Source organism: Ambystoma mexicanum, chromosome 4q (genome assembly GCF_040938575.1).
Source record: "Ambystoma mexicanum isolate Mex_15411 chromosome 4q, UKY_AmexF1_1, whole genome shotgun sequence".
Lineage (NCBI taxonomy): Eukaryota > Metazoa > Chordata > Amphibia > Caudata > Ambystomatidae > Ambystoma > Ambystoma mexicanum.
Genome location: NC_090928.1, coordinates 1271214544 through 1271234794, shown reverse-complemented (window position 1 = coordinate 1271234794; position 20251 = coordinate 1271214544). Strand labels below are relative to the sequence as shown.

Genomic DNA, 20251 nt, shown 5'->3' with positions numbered 1-20251 from the left:
GCAAAGATTCCTTTAGGCATAATGACCTCTGGATCTGCAGCTCATATTGTTATGTAGGGATTGAGACAGGGTTTTAGAGTCCTTAGTGTACCCTGGAGAAGTCATTGATGTAGTGACAGGTTGTGATGTAGGAGACCCAGTAGCTTTAACACGCGTAGAGTTCTGTTTTTTTTATGTTTTTCACCTTGTTTAGAATGGAAATGTTGTTTCACCGGCTGTTTAGACGGAACGGAAACTGGAATCGTCGAAATTTTATGCGCATCAACGGAAGTTTCTTTTGGTTTGGAGCCATGCGCTCGACGCTATTGCAGAAGCACAGCAGGCTTAGATTGCGATGGTTCTAAAGATTGACGCACGTTTCAACTAACCATTGTTGCCGCATGAGCCTTTTTCAACGTATCTGTCGAAGATTGGCGTGGGATTGTGTGTTTATGATGCGTACCTCCCTGTGTATGCGAGTGAGTGTCGCAGTGCTCGCCGTCGCGATGTCCTCGTAGCAAGAATCTACTGACTCCTCTTCTATGTCCTCGGCCTCCGAAAAGGAGCCATCCATACCTTGTTGGTCGTCTTCCTTGGCATCAGCGTCGGTGGGAGACATGGACTCAGCCTGCACTGCGTAGGCCGCCCACCATTTGGTGTGTCATTCTTTAAGACCTGGCACGACCATACGCAACACCCTTCAGGGTGATCGCGTTGCAAGACCGTGTTTAAAGACCTGATAAATGTCTTTCAACAGGAACATTGTTACATGGCGGACAAAACTTAAAGGGAGCACTTTCCACGATGGTAAATGGGTATCAAGGAGCTAGATGAGTGTAAAAGAAATACATTGGGAAAAGGCATTTTCTAAGGAAAATGAAACTATTTTGAAAACACCCCCGCCCTCCCTCCACTCTCCCTACAGGCCGAAATCTGGTGAAGGCCGCAGCCATCATTAAGTTCGCTGAGATTTCCATCAAAGAAGCGATAGTCAAGGACAGAATAATATCAAATAATTATAAACAGTCAAGATTAAGTAGCAATGCTACGAGCTCCGCATAAAGCAACCAACCACTATGGTGGAAAAAAACGATCTGAAGGACCTCAACCTCTGAAGGACCATGGGTATAGTACACGCCACACTAGGGATAGTATTACAAACATGCCCAGTCGACGACCCTTTTCGAACTTCGAAAACAAGTCATGCAATGGCCTATCGCTAGATGTCGGCCCTATGCAAAGCATGTGATTCTGAGCAGATCCCCCCCAAGCCTCAGAAAATATTTATTCTTGAGTAATAGGTGATATCTGTCATGAATCGCCACTTTCGCCCCCTATGGACTTCACGGTCCATAAAGCACCGCATCATCGGGACAATCATCCTTCCCACATGGCCGCATGCACAGGAGCGCCACTCTCTAGCGTTTACGTTGGACATGCTGCCTTCTAGAAAATAGGCATGCACCCGCGGCTCTGCGCGTCTCAACGCGTCTGTTCCGTGTTGCTAGCGATTGCTACTGCTCCCTTCGTAGCACCCTTCCCAGTTTCTTCTATCCTTCTCTTCCAGGCTGACCCCCTTTTTTGAACTGCTCTCGCAATTCTCAGCTCCTTCCTCCTTCCATCCTGGACCGCGCTTGTGCGGTTTCCCGCTCGCTCCGAACTCTGAATCTGCGCTGCTATTCATTCCTGGAATCCACCATAGAGCTTGTATCCTGGATACTGAACTTTACCCAGCTTCCTGAGGCAGACAGCGAACCTCACACTGGACCCGGATCCAGAGGATACGCGCCCTTACCTGTACAAGTCCAGAACAACCAGGAAGAAGGAAAAGTCTCCCAAGAAGACTCAACCCAGAGAAAAACAGGTGAGAAAAAGGGCAGAGTGTGACAATATCACCAGCTAATTTCATTGTTCAGTATGTAGAAGGCCTAGAATAAATACTTGTATCTTTATATGTTCTTGTCTAAATTGAATTATTGTGTATTATATTGTGTGGGCTCATTGAGGGCCACTAACCCCACTCACACTCTCATGAGAATAGCCTGGACTGCTCTCCACATTTACCTTGATTGGGTTATGGCTAATCGCGTAGAGTTCATTGTAACTAGGGTGGCTTCCTAAAATCTGTCCACCATACCAGATTCTAGAAATCCCTTAACACCCATCATTTTGAGCACTATTCATGTAAATGGACTATAGATAACTTAACAGAAATTATTTGCATGAAAGTATAGTTTATTCATCTTTGTTCATGTGCATTTTTCTAGATTTATTGAGACATCACAGGAGGGAAGGAGACTGGTATAGTATGACTATATTTGGTCTTAACTTATGTAGTACAATTGATCAAGGTGGGGGGCATGGTTGCATGTTTTCTTCTTTGTATTTATTTTTCAGATGTCCCTGAAGGAGGACTTCAATGCATTGGACCAAATCTTCGGTTTTCAACTGAATTTTCATTTCTGCTCCATATTGCCAATTGAAGAATAATCTTTACCTGAGGACTTTTTTTTTTAATGACCTGGACACTAACTTTGCAGTACTCCTTAAGAACACACAGCACAAGGGATGATTTTCTTGGCTTGTGTTATAGTTGCTATTTTACCACAATCTGCTAATGCGGTCAGATGTTGTGGGCCTAATACATACTTGAAATGCTGTAGAAGAAAGGTGGCGTCCACTCCTTCAGATTTCAGTGCATTATTACACCCACTGTTCTGCTGCAATGGCATTACATAACCAGAATGCTTATATTCCCAGAATGCAAGGTTTAGGCAATATATCCACCTTGATGTCACCCATCACTGAGAAACATCAAGTTTCACTTTCTTACAAAGTCAACTGCGCAAACAGGTTCTTTTTGATGAAAGATGGCAACCACCCCCCACCACCAGAAGTGTGAACCATAAGACTACAGTCCTCATGTAGCCAGGCAGTATATCCATGAAGATTCAGTGCTGAAGAGCAGCAGCTTCTAGCCTTCTTTAGCTGTAGAGTAGGGAATGCAGATGGTTGTCAAAGGAATCCTTTATTATTAGATGTCACAATTTCGTCATTCCAGTCACTTTAAACGCAAACATTAACCCTGAAGTTGGTATTCACTATACATACATTCCTATTTTACACTTTCTTTACTTGGTGGTATATCACTAGTAATCCCTTGAATCTAGTAGTTTTTATTAAATCGGGACCGGATAAAGAGGCTCACTTTTGTTGCTAAAATCAGTACCCCTTATCTGCCGCTGCCCCTTTCCCATATCGTGCGAGTTCCAAGAACATTCCCATATGCCTACCAAACGCAAGTATCGTACCTGCCCCTCCTGGTTCTGGTGAATAATACGGTTCACTTCCAGCTGTTCTTGAGGCTCGAGTTTCTTGATGAAGAAGAGCAGTTCCCACCATTCCGACTGGCTCAGAGCCCCCGAGTCCTCATTCAAGCGATCAGTCAGGTATGGCAGGGTGTACAGCCCCCCCAGAGGCTTGTAGTAAAAGGTCTGTGACACTAAAGAAAAACACAAACAAGGTATCAATATGAGGCTGTGCAGGGCACAGGACTTAAGAAACAGTAAGAACTCAGGTTAGAACTCATAGCAAGAAAATCCCTCTGCTCTAAGTAGAACATAATCTATCCATGCACTGCCAACACCTGGAATGGAGCAGCCCCAACCAAATTGTTACTATTATTATACGTATTATATTTTGTGGCAGATCAGAGATGGGATGCGGACAACTGGGTGTGTTAGGAAGTAGTGTCTCACCTAGCACCATTGCTATGGGAGAGGTTCCTCATCTAATAAAGCAAAACAAAAGGGTGCCTGTCAGGATGTCATACACAAACCGGCTCGGTCCTCCATCCACAACCTAAGCCGACCCCAACATTATTAAAGGAAAACAAATACAAACAATGAATCTTTTAGTTGTTGGCTGGTGCATGGCCCCCTCTCCTAAGTAGTGTCTCTGGAAATTGCCCCCATTCGTTTCCCGGGTCCTATGTTACTTTCACTGTTCCAATGAATCAAAAATGGTTCCAATGTAAACCAGATAGAAGTGTTCTTCTACTCTTTCTCAGACCTGGTCTCCTCTTATATTGTCAATAAGTCCAAGACCTTTAAGCTTTCTGCATAGAAAAAAAATGTAGCTTTCGTGCCCCTTTAGTTAAGTCTTTTTAATCTTTCCAAGTTTCTTTTTTCTATGTATCCTGGTCTCCTTCCCAGGTGGAGGCGGTTACTCAGTCTGCGGCAGAAGAACCTTCTTGCACTGAGCACTTGCTCCTTGTTCCCTGTTCCCTGTTGTGGCAGTCCTCTTCGCAGGCTCCCTTATCGGGATTGCGGTTTCCTGCATTGGTCGCTGTTTGGTCTCTCACCAACAGACATTGGAGCTGCGGTCCTCCAGCACACCTGGGCTCTGCTGTGCTGCGTGGGCTCTCTGTCCACCACGTAGTGATTGTGGTCCTGCCTCCAAGCTGGGTTGACTTCGCTGAGTAGCACCAACGTCCGCTCTGTGTGGCTTCGCCCGGGTTGGCTGGGTGCACCCCAGCTCCTTTCTTCTCCCAGGTAATATTCCTTATATGCCAGTCTGTAAACGAAGGCAGTCAGTTCCATTGGTCCTGGGGCAAACTGAAGTGTTTTGTTACCTTAATACCATCATCTGCTCATGTATGCAGACAATACTTCGGTCATTGGGGTTAAGGGAGATACTACAACCTTGTTCACATGGGAGTCCCTCCAAGTGAGATCATGCTTGCCCAAAACCCCTTGGGAGGGTTTTACATTACAGGCTCACCTTCCTAGTCTCTCAAAGGGGGTGTCTACCCCTTGGAGAGAAGGGACGAATTCTCAGGATTCTGCAGAATTTATATTTTGCCATAACAAACCGAGCAACCAATATCGAATTCATGGTACTCCTTACAACCCCAGGTTATTAACCCTATGAACAATCATACTGGCTAATCATCGAGTTAAAAGTTCCTCAAAGGAATAAACGGCACAATATCATTTAGCAAATCCACGTTTGTTGGAAAAAAGTAAGAACCAGTTCTATCCCACAGGTGCAGAGATGGCGGCAACCAACCCCAGAGTATGTCAAAGAAGTCTTTCCTCAAGAGCTCCAGTGCCAGGTTTGAGAGCCAGCAGCCACAAGAGGAGGTGCAGCCAGGCGAGATTTAGCCCCACAAGAGGTGCAGCCAAGCGGGATTTAGCCCCAATGCAAATGAAAAGGCTAATGCAGTTGATGCCAAATGGCAAGTATCTCAAATACCCAACCAACACACAGCCCAGAGTTTAATACAACCAAGCCAGATCCCAGATTTCAATACAAACAGTGTATTCCCAAAAAGACGGTTGCAGGAAGGCGCAACAACCCAGCGAGTACTGCTCTTATTTTACAGAAGAAGTTCACAGCATCTGATCAAGAGATTCAAACCCCGTGCCAATGACCATGGTGAAAAAGAATAATATTCAGTCTTCCCATGAGTGAGAACTACCAGTAAGAAGTGAAAGCAATAAGAATCGGGTACCTGGCAAAGCAGATCCCAGCAGCTCCATGGACAATGGAGGGCAGATCAGCAGAATACGATGGCGGAAGCAATACAAAACAGCCCAAACTAATGGGAGGGGGTAGGGTGTTGGGATTCAACACCCTTCTGGGCAACAGTAACTTCTTACAACCAGGACTAACATCCAGCAGCCAAAAATCAAAAGCTTGGCAAAATAGAGAATCAAGCCCACCTAGTATACACACATTTTACCTATGAAACACAGCTTCTTGGAGCTGCAGTCCTCTTACATGTAAGTAAACCTGCTATTTTCCAAGAAATATCCAACAGAAATGATTTTCAGCACACACAGGGGTTGGACTTGTGCGATTACAAATGCCAAATTAGTTTGGTTTTTTAATAACTTTTTTAATAACATTTCCGTGCAATTATATGCGGGGGAGCCTTGCAGTCCCTCCCATATGCCACACTTATATTTGTTGCCCTCCCCATATAATTGATGGGAAATGGGCCCCTTAAAATTCCACATTTTTACATTCGTTTTTTTGGTCCACTCAGTAATTGACTGATACCGACTTGGCCAGCCCACCAATCACACAAAGGGGTTTAAATAAAAGGTTTAGTGACCAGTCAGTTAGGTTGGATCTGCGTGAAATGACCGAATGCAAAAAGTCAGACCTTTTTTTTTCGTCATTTCTCCGCAAATATATATGTGGGGGGAGAACTCCCATATCCCCATCCCCCACCTTACCCCTATACATTTTTACTAACTTTACCCCCCCCCCCACACATATATCTGTGGAAAAATGGGAGTCAGACTTTTGGGGGTCGGATTTTTGGCATTAGTCATTTTGTCCTATTCCGTTAGGTTGACCCCAAGAACCTTCAAACAACCATGACCATCCCCACAAGATATGCAATGGCCATTCCAGGGACACAAAATGGTCTAGACCAGTTCAAGCAAAATGAAGGGTGTATGGTTGAGCTCAAAGTGAGCCTGCATGTGCTCAAAGAACAAGTTACTGACCTGAAACTCTTGTTCTCCAGCATGGCTTGTTACATGGATTCACCTGCCAATAATATTCCCCGTCGTTTGGCTGGAGTCCTCGGTAAAATAAAGCAGTTCAGCTTTAAGCCAAAAACTGTATTGTCACTTGTATAACCGATTGCTGTCACTTTCGGTCATACTGCCCCAACCAATGAGATTCATCCTCCTTAGCTCCAACCCTGGTGGCCATCTTCAGATTTGGTTGCGCATGTAAAGTGGCAGTAGGTGCCAAGAAGAGCAGTAGAGGGGAAGTAGGGTTCACATGTGAATCCAAGTCCCATACTGGAGAACAAGAGTTCCAAGTAACATGCTCCTTCTCCAGCATGGGGTCTTACATGGATTCACATGCTATGAATATGATTACACATTAGGCTTTTTCATTTTAAGATGGCTGGGCCACCGTTTTTGATTTCACCTTGTATCATGTGACCTTGTGTTTGTCTCTTTACAACAGTGGGGCTGTACACCTTATTGTAACCACACCTCCAATTGGTCTCTGCTGTTCTTTAAAAGAATACACCCCTTCTTTTTGTGACTATTCATTCTAGAGGTTATTGCCTTTTACTGATGCCAGTTTAGGCAGTTGATTTCCCCAGTCTAAGACAGCTGCGTCATCATTTTTCGACTCAATCCCACATCATGCGACTTTGCGGGTCACATGATGTTAGGGAGAATTCTCATTCTATGGCTAATTTCCCTTACCTATAGAGTCCCCCAGCAGCTTTGCTGGATTTGAAGGGTTTGTTTATTTTTACCTGCTAAGAGTGAGACTCTTTTTTTCCCACCCTTATGCATTTTTGTTATGTGTGTTCTAGGCTATTTTTGTGTTTAATTCCTATGGGATCTTTCTCAACCCTATAGGAACCATCTTTATTCACATGTGTTACACAGCACCCTCAGTGCAGTGACACTGGGGTGTCGTAGCGACCCCCAAACATAGACTCCATAGCCTGGGACTGACTACTGTCTCCCAGGGCATGTAACGTCCCCATTGACTTTACTAGTCAAATCCTGTGAACTAAACCAGAACAACCCATCTTGCTATGGAGGTACTGGAAGGGGTTAATAGTTTTTCCCCTATGTTCATTATCGAAAGTGTACCCTACAGTCCCCCTCTCAAAAGTTTCTGGCTGGTGGCAGTGGTTACTACCATAAATATTCGACCGCAAATATTTCCCTATGGGATTTTCCCATTGTTCGAGGCTACCACTTTTTCTGATAGCCTCTAACATACCGCCGGTGCATTTTAATATTAACTTTGCTCCGGTAGGTTTTATTTGCCAGAACTTTAATATAAATTCTTTCTTGTGTCTTTCTCTGAACTAAACCAGGTCGAGGATCTTTGTTCGTCCTTTTGGCGGGCTTCTGCCGAGAAGCCCTCCTTTCGGTGCCATCGAATCTGGGGGGCAGGGGGGGTCCATTGTGTGGGAGGGTGAGTAGGACCCGTGGCCAAGGTTGCCTCTGCATCCCATGTCGCACTCTATCCTGATAGGCTGGAGGGTCTCCCGCCAAGATGACCACTCCACTGTATGAGTGACAGCTAGGCCGTATGAATGGGGATCTTTTTTATTAAAAGCAGGGTCCTGAGGACTGGAAGAGCAAGACCTCGCCACTGGAATTAAGAAGCTGAAGAGGAGAGACGCCAAAGACATCTGTAACAACTGAACCACTGGTGAAGCCCTGCTGCAGCGTCTCACCACTTTTCTCCACACGACAAGAGAAGAAGATCTTCACCTGCAAGAGCTTTCCTCCCTTGAGCTGGTGGGGCCAACCTGTTTGCCAATCGCATTCCCGGACCTGCCTTGGTCGAATCTCCCGTACCCTGTACTCTGAGGCCGGCTAGCCAGGCACAAGTCATCCCAGACCGCGATTTAAAGGAGCGCACCTTTTATTCGTCGGGCAGCACCGCGGCTGGTTTCATCCCTGGGTAGTGCAGTAACTCGAACCTTCCTCCGCGACAAGAGCATCTCTTCCTCTACTGGATCACCCGAACTGCAGGAACTACCAGGAACAACCGCCACCGCAGGAGCCACTTCTTCATTTTAAGGTACATTGTTCGGCCAGGTCGCCCTTTCTTCGCGGTAGCACTAAAGGTGTTTTAAATCCTTTACCTACCTGTTGGGTTGGCCGCCCCTCTCTCTTAACATTGTCTTTTCAACTTCTGCAACCACCTGTTCAAATTTGTTAAATAAAAACTTGACTGCAGCTACAAGAACATTTTGCTCCTGGGCCCTTGCCCCGTACCACTGACTCTGGCACAGGCCTACTGACTCTGGTCACATCTGTTAGATCTGCTTTCTTTAGATTCTCACTGAGAACTTTGTGGGCGCACCTATTTCTTTTAACTACCCTTTCCTTCCCATTCTTAAGCATTGTGAAATGCCATTTTGCTCAGTTTTCATTTTAAGTATAGCCTATACTGATGCACTGTCTTGCTGAACTGGTTCACAAACTGATGGGAAGTGTTGCTAGGGTGTATAAGTAACTATTTCTAGATAACTTGTGTCCCCCCAGCCCCTTGTGAGATATTGTTAGAGGATCCCTTGTGTGTAGTTTTGACAGTGCCGTTTTGCTGAGTTTTCACTCTGGTTCAATTGGTCTACAATTCAACTTGGGAGTGTGTATATTTTTCCTTTGACTTGCTTGATAACTGTGATACATGTGATACATGTGTTTTATTAGAAGTGTATAAAATGACAATGCATTACTTACCGTAATGATGATTGTATCTGCTTATATTCACATGCTGTGCATAGGTCCGACATCCAGTGGTCACTGCGGAGTATTGCATTTTGTTTTTCGTAGTCGAAAAGGGACGTCGACAAGGCGTGTCTGAAATACTATCCCTATAGTGACGTGTGTTGTACCCACAATCCTTCACGCGTCGAGGTCCCTCTGTTTGTATTTTTCTGCCCTGAGGGAGCCTTCTAGACGTGAGTGAGTACAGAAAAGAGATATAAAAGGAAGCCTATGTTCCTTCCATCCGAGCGGGGAGGAAGGGTGGGCGCATGTGAATCTAAGCAGATACAATCATCAGAAATGCTTTTACGGTAAGTAATGCATTGTCTTCTGATGCTTGTTAATCTGCTTAGAATCACATGCTGTGCATAGACTAGCGAGCAGTACCCGGAGTTGGCGGTGGGTTATGAGAAGGAACAGTAGAGAAAAGATGTCTTAATACTGCCTGTCCCACCTGGGAGTCAGATCTCGAGTGTGCATCTAGACAGTAGTGTTTTGTAAAGGTGTGCACAGAACTCCAGGTAGCCGCTTTGCAGATGGACTCAAGGGGAACATTTGCAATGAATGCTATGGACGCCCCTGTGCCTCGAGGGTGTGCTCTAGGCTTAAAGGGCAGTTCTCTCTTAGCAAGAGTATAGCAGAGAGTGATGCATTGAACAATCCATCTAGAAATAGTGGACTTTGAAACTGCATCCCCTTCTCTTCCTGCTGCCACCGAGACGAAGAACTGATTAGTCTTCCTCAGTGGTCTCGTTCTTTCCATGTAGAACATGACCGCTCTGTGCACATCTAGTGTGTGCAGAGTTTTTTCTCCCAAGTTGGAAGGATTTTGAAAGAACGTTGGCAGTTCTATAGACTGGTTTACGTGGAATTTCGATATGAACTTCGGAGCAAACCTTGGGTGCGTGCGTAGAACCACCTTATCTCTGTGAACTGTAACGAAGGGGTCTAGAACAGAAAGAGCCTGTAGTTCACTTACCCTCCTGATGAAGGTGATAGCTATTAAAAAAGCAGTCTTAAGAGTGAGGTCTTTAAGAGATGCTTTGTGCATGGGTTCGAAAGGTGAGCCCATGAGTCTGGTAAGTACCACGTTAAGGTCCCATCCGGGAGCTGGGTCAGCTATCGGGGGGTGTATTCTCTTTATTCCCTCCATGAAGGCCTTTATAACAGGGATCTTCCACCACGACACTTTGAGTTGGGAAGTGGTGTATGCAGAAAGTGCCGCTAGGTGGACTTTAATGGAATTGAACACTAGACCTGAATCCAATAAGTGGGTCAGGTATAGAACAATATGTGTGGGAGAGCAGTCAATTGGGTTGATGCTTTTCCCTCTGCACCAGATGACAAATCTCTTCCACTTGCTAGAGTAGCAGTGGCGAGTGTTAGGTTTTCTGGCTTCCCTGAGAATGTCCATACATCTCTGCGGGAGCAGTAGATGTCCGAATTCTATGATCTCAGGAGCCAAGCTGCTAAGTTCATGTTCTGGGGGCATGGATGCAGAGTCCTGCCCTTGTCTTGTGACAGCATGTTGTACGGGCAGGGGAGTTTCACTGGGGGAGATAGAGACATCTCCATCAAGTGAGCGAACCACGGCTGTCGGGCCCACATTGGGGCCACCAGTATCATGGTTACTTGTTCCTGGTGCATCTTGTGCACCACCTTGTTGAGAAGGGGAGTCGGGGGGGAAAAGCGTAAAGAAATTTCCCTGACCATTGCATCGACAGACCGTTCCCCTTGGATTGGTTCTGAGGGTACCTGGAGGCGTAATTTAGGCATTGTGAGTTCTCCAGGGTTGCGAATAGGTCTATTTCTGGGAATCCCCATTGTGTGAAGACGTCGAAGACGATGTCTTCGTGCAGTCGCCATTCGTACTCTTCGGGCAGGGGGAAATCTCTGCTGAGTTTGTCTGCCAGCAGATTGAGTTCCCCTGGTACATGTTCTGACAGTAGGAACATGTTTTGTTTGAGAGCCCACTTCCATATATTCTGGGCAAGTTTGGACAGCCCTGGAGAGTGGGTGCCCCCCTGCTTGTTGATGTAGTACATGGCTGTGGTGCTGTCTGTAAGGACCAACACAGTTTTGCCTTGTAGGTGTTCCTGGAAGGCTTTTAGCGCCTTGAACACAGCAAGTAGCTCTAGTAGATTTATGTGTTTGGATGCTACGTTCGGAGTCCACACTCCGTGAGCAGTCTGATGGGATAGGTGAGCCCCCCATCCTGTTAGGGATGCGTCCGTGGTTAGAGTGGCTTGCGCCGCGGGTGTGGCAAAGGGTTTCCCTTTTTCCAGGTTTTCCTTTGTCCACCATCGTAGCGAGAGAACCAAGGCCTGCGAGACCACCACTGGATCTTCCCATAATCCGCTGGCCTGACACCACTGGCTGTTGAGCCACTCTTGCATAGGGCGCATGCGCAGGCGCGCGTGAGGTACCAAATAAATACACGACGCCATCATGCCTAGCAAGCGCATTGCTTTGCGTACCGTCACCTCTCGACCGATCACATACTGAGGGATCTGAAACAGCATGTTTTGGACCCTCTCGTTGGAGGGGAAGACGAGGCCGTCCTTTGTTTGAATTAGAGCCCCTAGGAATTGTTTGACTTGGCTGGGGTCTAAGCTGGACTTCTTTTCGTTGATGGAGAAGCCCAACTGGAATAAAAGGTCTACCGTCTTTTGGGTATTGGAGAAGCATGTTTCGTAAGAATCCCCTGTTATGAGCCAGTCGTCGAGGTAAGGGTAAACTGGGATGGACAACCTGCGCAGGTGGGCCGCTGCCACTGCCAGTACTTTCGTGAATACCCTTGGTGCCGATGCTATGCCGAAGGGTAGCACTCTGAACTGGTAGTGTTTGCCCTCTATCATGAACCTGAGGTATTTTCTGTGCGCTGGCAACATTAAAATATGAAAGTATGCATCTTTCATGTCCAATGTTGTCATGTAATCGCCCTGATTTAGCAGTGGGATCACTTCCTGTAAGGTCACCATACGAAACTTCTGGGGTTTGATAAACTTGTTCGCTGGGCGCAGATCTAATACAGGGCGCATGGTTAGATCCTTTTTGGGTACAAGGAAGTACACTGAATAAATACCTTCCGTTACCTGAGATAGAGGTACGACCTCTATGGCTCCTTTTTCCAGCAGCTGTTGTACTTCTTGGAGAAGGATAGCAAGGTGTTCCGGTGTCATGCGTCGTCCCCTCGGGGGTCTGTATGTTGGGGAACTGTTGAATTCGATGCAGTATCCGTGGGCTACGGTGGAAAGTACCCAGCGGTCTGACGTTATTCCCTCCCATGCTGGAAGAAAGGATGTTATCCGGCCCCCGACCGATGTTGCATGGGAGGGGACGCGAATCTTCGTGTCACTTGTTGTTGGGGGCTTGGGAGCCTCTGGGGGCGGACCCCCGACCTCTCCCTTTGCCCCTGCGCTGGCCTCTTTGGCTGTACTGCCCACTATTGGCCTGGTAACTGGTGGCAGGGTACTGTTGCTGCTGACTCTGTTGTTGGCGTTGGCCACGAAAAAAGCGTTTGTTGCCATAGCCGCGTCTGGTAGTGGGCTTAGAGATCTGGTCAAGAGTTTTGATAGTATCGAACTCTTTTTTAGCCATTTCCAGAGCCTCATCCACCGCTTTCCCGAAGAGGTTAGAGTCTTCAACAGGTTTATTTATTAAAGACGCCTGTGTCTCCGGTTTGAACCCTGAGTTGCGCAGCCATACATGGCGTTTTAGGAGTATTCCCTGAACCAGGGAACGTCCCGCTGTCTCAGCAGCATCCAGAGAGTTCTTTACAATACTCTGGTTGACCTGGGTTCCTTCGCCAATAGTAGATAGCAGGCGTGTACGTAGTGGTTCCGGCGCTTCTTCGGCGTCCTTGCGCAGTTTGACCCACTGCGCGTCCGCGTAGCTGGCTAGCAAAGAATTGTTGTTCGCAATTCTTGCCGAAAAGGCAGCCGAGGATGTGACTCTTTTAGCAAGGGCATATAACCTCTTGCCCTCCTTGTCAGGTGGTGCCTCACAGGTGGACAGCGGCACCCCTGCCCTCTTCCTTGTATTCGTTACTACAAGGGAATCCGGAATGGAATGTCCCCTGATGTACAGCGGGTCTGAGGGTGAAGGAGTGAAAAGTTTTTCAATCCTTGGATTAAATCCTCTGATTAGTGCGGGTGTGGATAGCGAAGGGATGATTCTTCTCTTCACTGAAGCGAGGAGGGGCATTGTCTGGCTGACTGGGGGTTTCTCCTTAATTACTCTTTCTACAAAGTCTATTTCCGGAGAGATTTCCCCAGTGTCCAGTTCGAAATGTGCTGCTGCTCTGCGCAACAGGGCATTGAATGTGGGCTGATCGTCAATGGGAGACGTGTTTCTAACTGGTGAATTGTCAGGAGGATTTAGGTTCAGGACATCAGTGTCCGAATATACTGAAGGGGATTGCCAGGGATGAGAAGGTCCTTCTTCTGGATTTTCTCCGAAGCCTTCTCCTACCATGTCTGGGCTGTCTTCCAGACCTTCCTCTTGGTTCTGTCCCTCTTCATTGTCCACAAAATCATCCTCCTCTTCTAAGTATTCCTCACCAGTGAGGTCATACACATTCTGGAAGTCTAAGGCTGTGTCCTGCCTCGGGTATTTGGCCCTGGGGTCCTCCTGAGGCCCTTCTCTTGTTCTCTTGGGAGTGGGAGGGTTCTGGGTGTTCATAAACCTCTCCATTCTCTCCATGCAGAGATGGAGCCTTTCCATGGTTTCATGGGGTACCCCTGAGCGGTCTAGCGGGGGAAAAATAGTGTTATCTTGCTGAAAACGGCTCGACCTCTCCCACAACGTCGAGGAAAGTGTCCCGTCGCCCTCCGAAAAGCCTTCCGGTGTGCTGGGGGTCCCCCCGACTGAAGGGGGTAGTCCCTGTTTTTCTGCAGGCTTTTTCGGCGTGTCTTTCGACCTTTGCGTAGCGCTCGACGTGTCCTTCGGCATACGCTTCTGGGCGTCGGCTACGACAATCCTCGCCAAGCTCTCTGTGACTCGTTTGTCAGCGGAGGGCTGTGGTTTCGACGTTACGGGTGTCGAACGTTCTACGGCGGCGTGCGCTCTCTGCTGGTGCGCGCCGGCCGATGGTTTGGGGGCGGCGCCCTTATTTGCCGAAAGCCCAGTCGCTGGTCGCGGCTGCGGTTGCGAGAGGGGCTTCGAACCCAAACGGTCCGGTGTAACCTGCGTCTCCTTGGGCGCTGATGCTTTCTTCGTCTTCGACGAAGAAGAGCCATGGGTTGTGTGTTTATGTGTTGTATCGTGTGCGTCAGTGTCGCCGGGGTGTTCATCCCCATAAGCAGGGCGTGAGCCGAGCCCGTCGGGGCCGGGGACAGACGACGAAGAGCGCGAGCGCTCCTTAGAGGGGTGTACAACTTCCGTAGCGGAGGTCATGTTATCACGTTCCTCGTCACTGTCGGTGGTCGCAGCGGCGGGTGAAGACCCGGCCTTCGACATAGCGTAGGCCGCCCACCTCTTGACCCTACGGTCTTTTAGAGTCTTTGGCTTTAGAAGCCGACAAGCCGAGCAACCCTCCTCTTTGTGATCGAGGGGCAAGCAGCGGTTACACCGTGAATGCTTGTCCTTCCAAGTAAACTTGCCCTTACAAAGTGGGCAAAACCTAAAGGGTGTCCTCTCCATAGCCGAGGCAATAAACCGTGATAACTACCCCAAGGGAAAGGAAGGGGAAAAGGAAAGGCATTCTCAGAAAAAGAATCAGAGATGTCCCACGACCCCACTCTCCCTACTGTATTTGGCCTGCGAGGCCAGGCCACGTGTTCGGCAACGCCGAAGGATCTCCTCCGCTCGTCCCCTCCGTCGAAGATCTTGCTCGGCAGAGACAGCTTCACAACTGCGTCGAGGGAGGGATCGATATATTAATCTTTAACAGGAAAAAACGACCAAAGGTCGAGGAGATGGAATCTGCAATGTCTCTCGAGGAGCTCCGCGTAAAGGCGATCAGTAGCTGGGCGGAAAAAAACAATCTGAGGGACCTTGACGCGTGTAGGATTGTGGGTACAACACACGTCACTATAGGGATAGTTTTTCAGACACGCCTTGTCGACGTCCCTTTTCGACTACGAAAAACAAAATGCAATACTCCGCAGTGACCACTGGATGTCGGACCTATGCACAGCATGTGATTCTAAGCAAATTAACAAGCATCAGAAATATATATACTTTTTAAATACAAGCTTTGTTCAGTGTTAGCTTGTTCCGTAGTCTAGTGGACCTATTGTGTAAACCCTGAATACTGCTCATCTCCCTCTTGAGATAAGTCTGACTGCTCAGCCACAGCTACTAACTACATCTTTGTGGTACAGACTGATACCAAAGGGGATTTATTGCTCTCACCTGTAGTCCTAATCTTGTGTAGTGCTCCCTAGGGGAACTGCACAGGATTCTGCCTAACACATGATCTTTATGTTTTTACCAAGATTATTAGGCATTAAATGCGAGGTGAGACGGTTTGCGTTAGCGCTCTGCATCCTTGTCGCCTTTGGGAACCCCGACAGCTGAATAAAGGTAAGGACATTCTGCCGCTTGCGGATGCTTTTGATGTGATCCACGCTTTGCACAGCATAGGCTTTGTGATGCCACTGGCATAGTTCACATGTAGGCAGTCTCGACTGCACGCTTGCTCACTTTACATTTGTATACATGTTAATTTCAGACAGCGGCCGGGTGTGCATGCACAGGCGTGTGGATGAAAGCCTCACAGTGATCACAACACGCAGCAAACAATCTTCGCGGCAGGATTAGTGAGTGACACAACCTTGACTGGATTTGTTCCATTACGTTAAACATAGGTACTCTTGTCATTGGCGTTTGCATCCCATTACGCCCTTACCATCTCATTGTTTTTTTATTTGACAATGTAGGGACTTGCTTTTTTTGTTTCAATGTGCCTTAGGTCACTCCAGAGATGGGGACCCAGGCCACTTCAGATGCGTGGCTGTTCTGATATTCTTCTAATATTCTCAGAAAAGAAAGTATAAAAGCAAAAATATTTAAACTACATATGTTCAAAATAAACCAGATGTGACTGTTATTTTGTTAGTGCACTACTTCAGCCAATGTATATTTTCTTTGCATCTCTGGCAGGCGCCCAGTACCAGCCTAATTGTGCATCGACTCCTCTTTTAGCCCTGAGGAAGGCTTGGCCCTTTGAAACAATTTTGTCCAGTTTTAGCCGAAACCCGAGTTGGCATCTGACATCCGATACCTTGTTAATTTTGTGGCTTGGTTCTAATATATTTGTACATGTGCTATTATGAATCTTAGACACCCGTTAGGTGCTGGGTCAACACACAAGTGTGGCCCAAGGTGTATTTTTCATAAGATCGTTCTGTGCTTGTATCCTTTTCCATTTCATTTTCTAGTCTGTGTACTTATAGCACAGGTTTCTGTTGGCATATTGGTGGTGGAGACTTCTCTTAACTTTCTTCTACTCCTTCTTGGCGGGGTTCTGGCTGGTTGTGTTTTGCACCCTGTTTGGTACATGTATTTATTCTATTTATATTTTATATGAATTAGCGTTTTTCTTTACATATTCTTGTGATTCTGTGCATTTTTAACATGATTTAAAACTTTTGGTTTTGCATCTAATTAAGACTATAAAGAGATCCACTTAGCATTGTTACTTTGTCCAATTCTGAACCCATTTATACATTTTGTTTTATGAATACGATTACACAGCAATACCTATACACAACCACAGACGGTGGCAAGGCTCGACATAAGCAATAAGACTTACCCCTGGGACACACTCACCTCCAGAAGTTGTGAAGCACCGCTCGTCAGTCACAATACTCCTCCCTGTAATCCCCATTGACAGTAAAATCTTGTGATGGTCTGAATTGAACTCCACAAAACAGATGCAGATATCCATCAAGATAATCCCAGAAAGGAATGCTGTCGTAAATGTGATTGCTGTGGTGGAATGGGCCCTCGGTCTGCGTGCAACAGTCTGTTGGCCAGCTGATGGTAATGCATGATGCAGCCAGTGAGCCATCTGGAGATGGACGCTTTGGATAGGGCCTTCCCATGTCCCACAGATCCACAGTTCACAAAAAGAGAATTCTTTCGAAGGTCCTTCGTGAGTGCAACATGGAATTTCAAGGCGTGCGTCACGTACAGCGAATGCAAAGACCTTTCAACAGGCAAATAAAGGTTTGCAAAGAGAACTGGCAGAACCAAAGAGTTGTTTAAATGAAAGTCTGATGGGACCTTCAGCATAAAAGGAAGGATGAGTCCTTAGAACCATTTTCGCTTGGTGGAGCCACAAATAGGGAGGCTTACATGAGGACCTGTATTTCACAAACCCTCCTGGCTGAGGAGATAGCCACGAGGAGAGCAGTTTTCAAAGAAAGAAACTTCAAGGGGCCCCAAGCATAGGTTACACCGGCAGCCCCATGATCTTGGAGAGTACCCCATTAAGCTCCCATGCAGGGGCCTTCACCGGCAGCTAAGTCTTGATGAGGCCCTTGAGGAACCCTTTGACAAGACTATGCGACCACAGGGAGAGCTTGCCCGGAGTACGGTTGTACCTGGACATGGCGACCAGGTGTACCTTGATTGATGCATGTGCGAGGCCGTCAGTACATAAGGGCAACCCCTAATGTAGGGTACTTGGTTTGTTTATTTATTCATTTTATTTGTATTGCGCGCCTGGCCCGGAGGCATCTGGGTTACACATAAAACCTATTTCTTACATAGTACATATGTTACAGATATTAGTTGGTACAACTGTTGCAGCAAAAAAGTGCAAGTTCCATAAATACAAAGATCATAGTCAGACAAGCATTATGTGCGGGATGCCGCTAGATCCTACTCAAGGAGCCATTTTTTTGTTTTGCGTTTGAATGCAGGGAAGGAGGGCTCACATAACATTCTTATACAGTTGTACCTGACATTTCTGCTTGAATAAATTCTAAATTACTCTTATTCGATAATCCCCTTTCCTCCATACTGCATGGGTGTCCCTTCCAAGGGACAGGAGACAGAACCTATTTCACCAGAAAAAATTATCTTCCCCTTTAAATTTAGAGGCGCGTGAGGGTGCGGCCCAGGGAGCATGCGCTGCCCTGACTCCGCCCTCGGCGCCACACCTCAGTCCCCATTGACGCGTCGACAATAGATTTAACACTGCCTAATGACACCAGCATTATTAGGGGGGGAGGTTGGTGGGACGTATGGAGGAAAGGGGACTATGGACTAAGAGTACGCTAGTCACTACGGTGAGTAACTTATAATTACTCTTGCATCCTGTCCCCTTTTCTCCATACTGCATAGGCGATTACAACTGAATGTAACCCCAGGGTGGAGAGGAGACCCTCCTTAAGCAAATAGGTTCCTGAGAACCGTCTGTCCGAAAGCCATGTCAGATCTAGAGCCGGCATCCAAAATGCTTGTAGAAAGCTGATGGAGTGGCCCAAGTGGCTGCCCTGCTTATGACTTGCCAAGGGACATGGCGGTGGAATGAGATGGCCGTTGCCTTGGCCCTGAATGCATAGGCATGCATGTGGGCCGGCAGCAGCTTGTGCTGGCCCTCGTGCACTTCTTTGATGGCCGAGACCATCCAGCGTGATATGGAGGATTGGAGGCCTGATAGTAGCCTCCGAAAGTGACGAACAGGGCGTGCAATTTGCGGAAGCCCTTGGTCCTGTCCAAGTAGAGTTTCAGGGCATGCCTGACATCCAGGCAGTGCAGCACTCTGTGCTTCGTCCTTAGGATCGGCAAAGAACGTAGGAAGGACCATTTCCTCGTTCAAGTGGAAAGCAGACGGCACCTTGGACAGAAATGCAGGGTTGTCCACAGGGCTACTTTGTCCCTGTGAAAGTAAGTATATGGTTCCGAGGCAACCAGCACCTGGATTTCGCTGACTCTTCGAGCCGAGGTAAGGCCGACTAGTAAGGCCGTCTTGAAGGTGACCAGCCTGATGTCCACAAACGCCATCGGTTCAAACAGTGTGTGCACGAGGGCGCCCAAGACTATGTTGAGGGCCCACACAGGGTGCGGCCTCTTAACTAGCACGTAGAGCCTTGCGAGCCCCGTCAAATGTTTCTTGACGATAGGATTGGAGGAGGAGATCCCCTCCTCAGAGTTCCTGTAAGCCCGGATGGCAGCAAGGTAGGTATGGCAGGTATCCACCTGCACACTAGAGTGGATGAGGTGCGCTGAGAAGGAGAGCACGTCTTCCAACGTACATGCCAATGGGTCGATTTCCTTGTATTCTGCCCAGTGGCAGAATCTGGTCCATTTACTTTTATACTGGGCCCTGGTAGCCTTGCTCCTTGTGCCCTGAATGATTTCAAGATTAGCCTGAGAGAGGCTGAGGTGCCCATCTGCCAGAAACCAGAGACGGCAAAGTCACGGGCAACTGAGATTACATGGTCAGATGCCACTTCTCCCCCCATACCCCACATCCCCCTCCTGAAAGATGGCAATTGGCCTCCGCTTTTTTGTCCTCTGGCAGGAAATCGATAATGGGTCCCAACTTGTACTAGGAGTTCTCTGTCGTAGCATGCAAGGAAGGCTAAGGCGTTGGTGTCCTTGACTGTAGAAACCGCAGTGGCAGTTATACATTTTCCAGCCGCATCCAGCTTCCTTCCCTCAAGGTAAAGTGGTTGTGAGCAAGAGGATGATGGATTAGATTACCTCTTCCTCGCAGCAGCCAATACTACAGAGTCTGGCGTTGGATGGCCTCAGAGGCATTTAGGAGCCCTATCTGGGACGCTAGATTTCTTCTCCAGCCTTTTTTAGTAAGTGCGGAAAAGGGGTTTTACATCACCACCGGCACATCCAACCAGACCTCATTCAGAAGCAGGAGGGAGAGCCCCAAGATGGTAGCTCTACATACAGCGGTTCACTGTCTGCAGGGACAGTCCTCAAACTCATCCGTACCTCGGGTACCATCTGTATCCAGGTTGTATCCAGGTTGGTATCTGTATTTGTGTCTGTTGCCGTCAGCTACTACTCCTCTATAA

General features: G+C 47.5%; 1 protein-coding gene across 3 annotated transcripts in view; it reads right to left on the bottom strand.

Moving 5' to 3' along the window:
- Positions 1 to 20251, bottom strand: part of LOC138468363 (cullin-9-like) — a 1322368-nt gene that overhangs the window by 1223171 nt on the left and 78946 nt on the right. For all 3 annotated transcript variants that reach the window (XM_069608895.1, XM_069608893.1, XM_069608894.1), the window contains one exon: positions 3291 to 3481. In XM_069608895.1, the coding sequence (XP_069464996.1) occupies positions 3291 to 3481 (191 nt within the window). The remainder of the gene's footprint in view (positions 1 to 3290; positions 3482 to 20251) is intronic.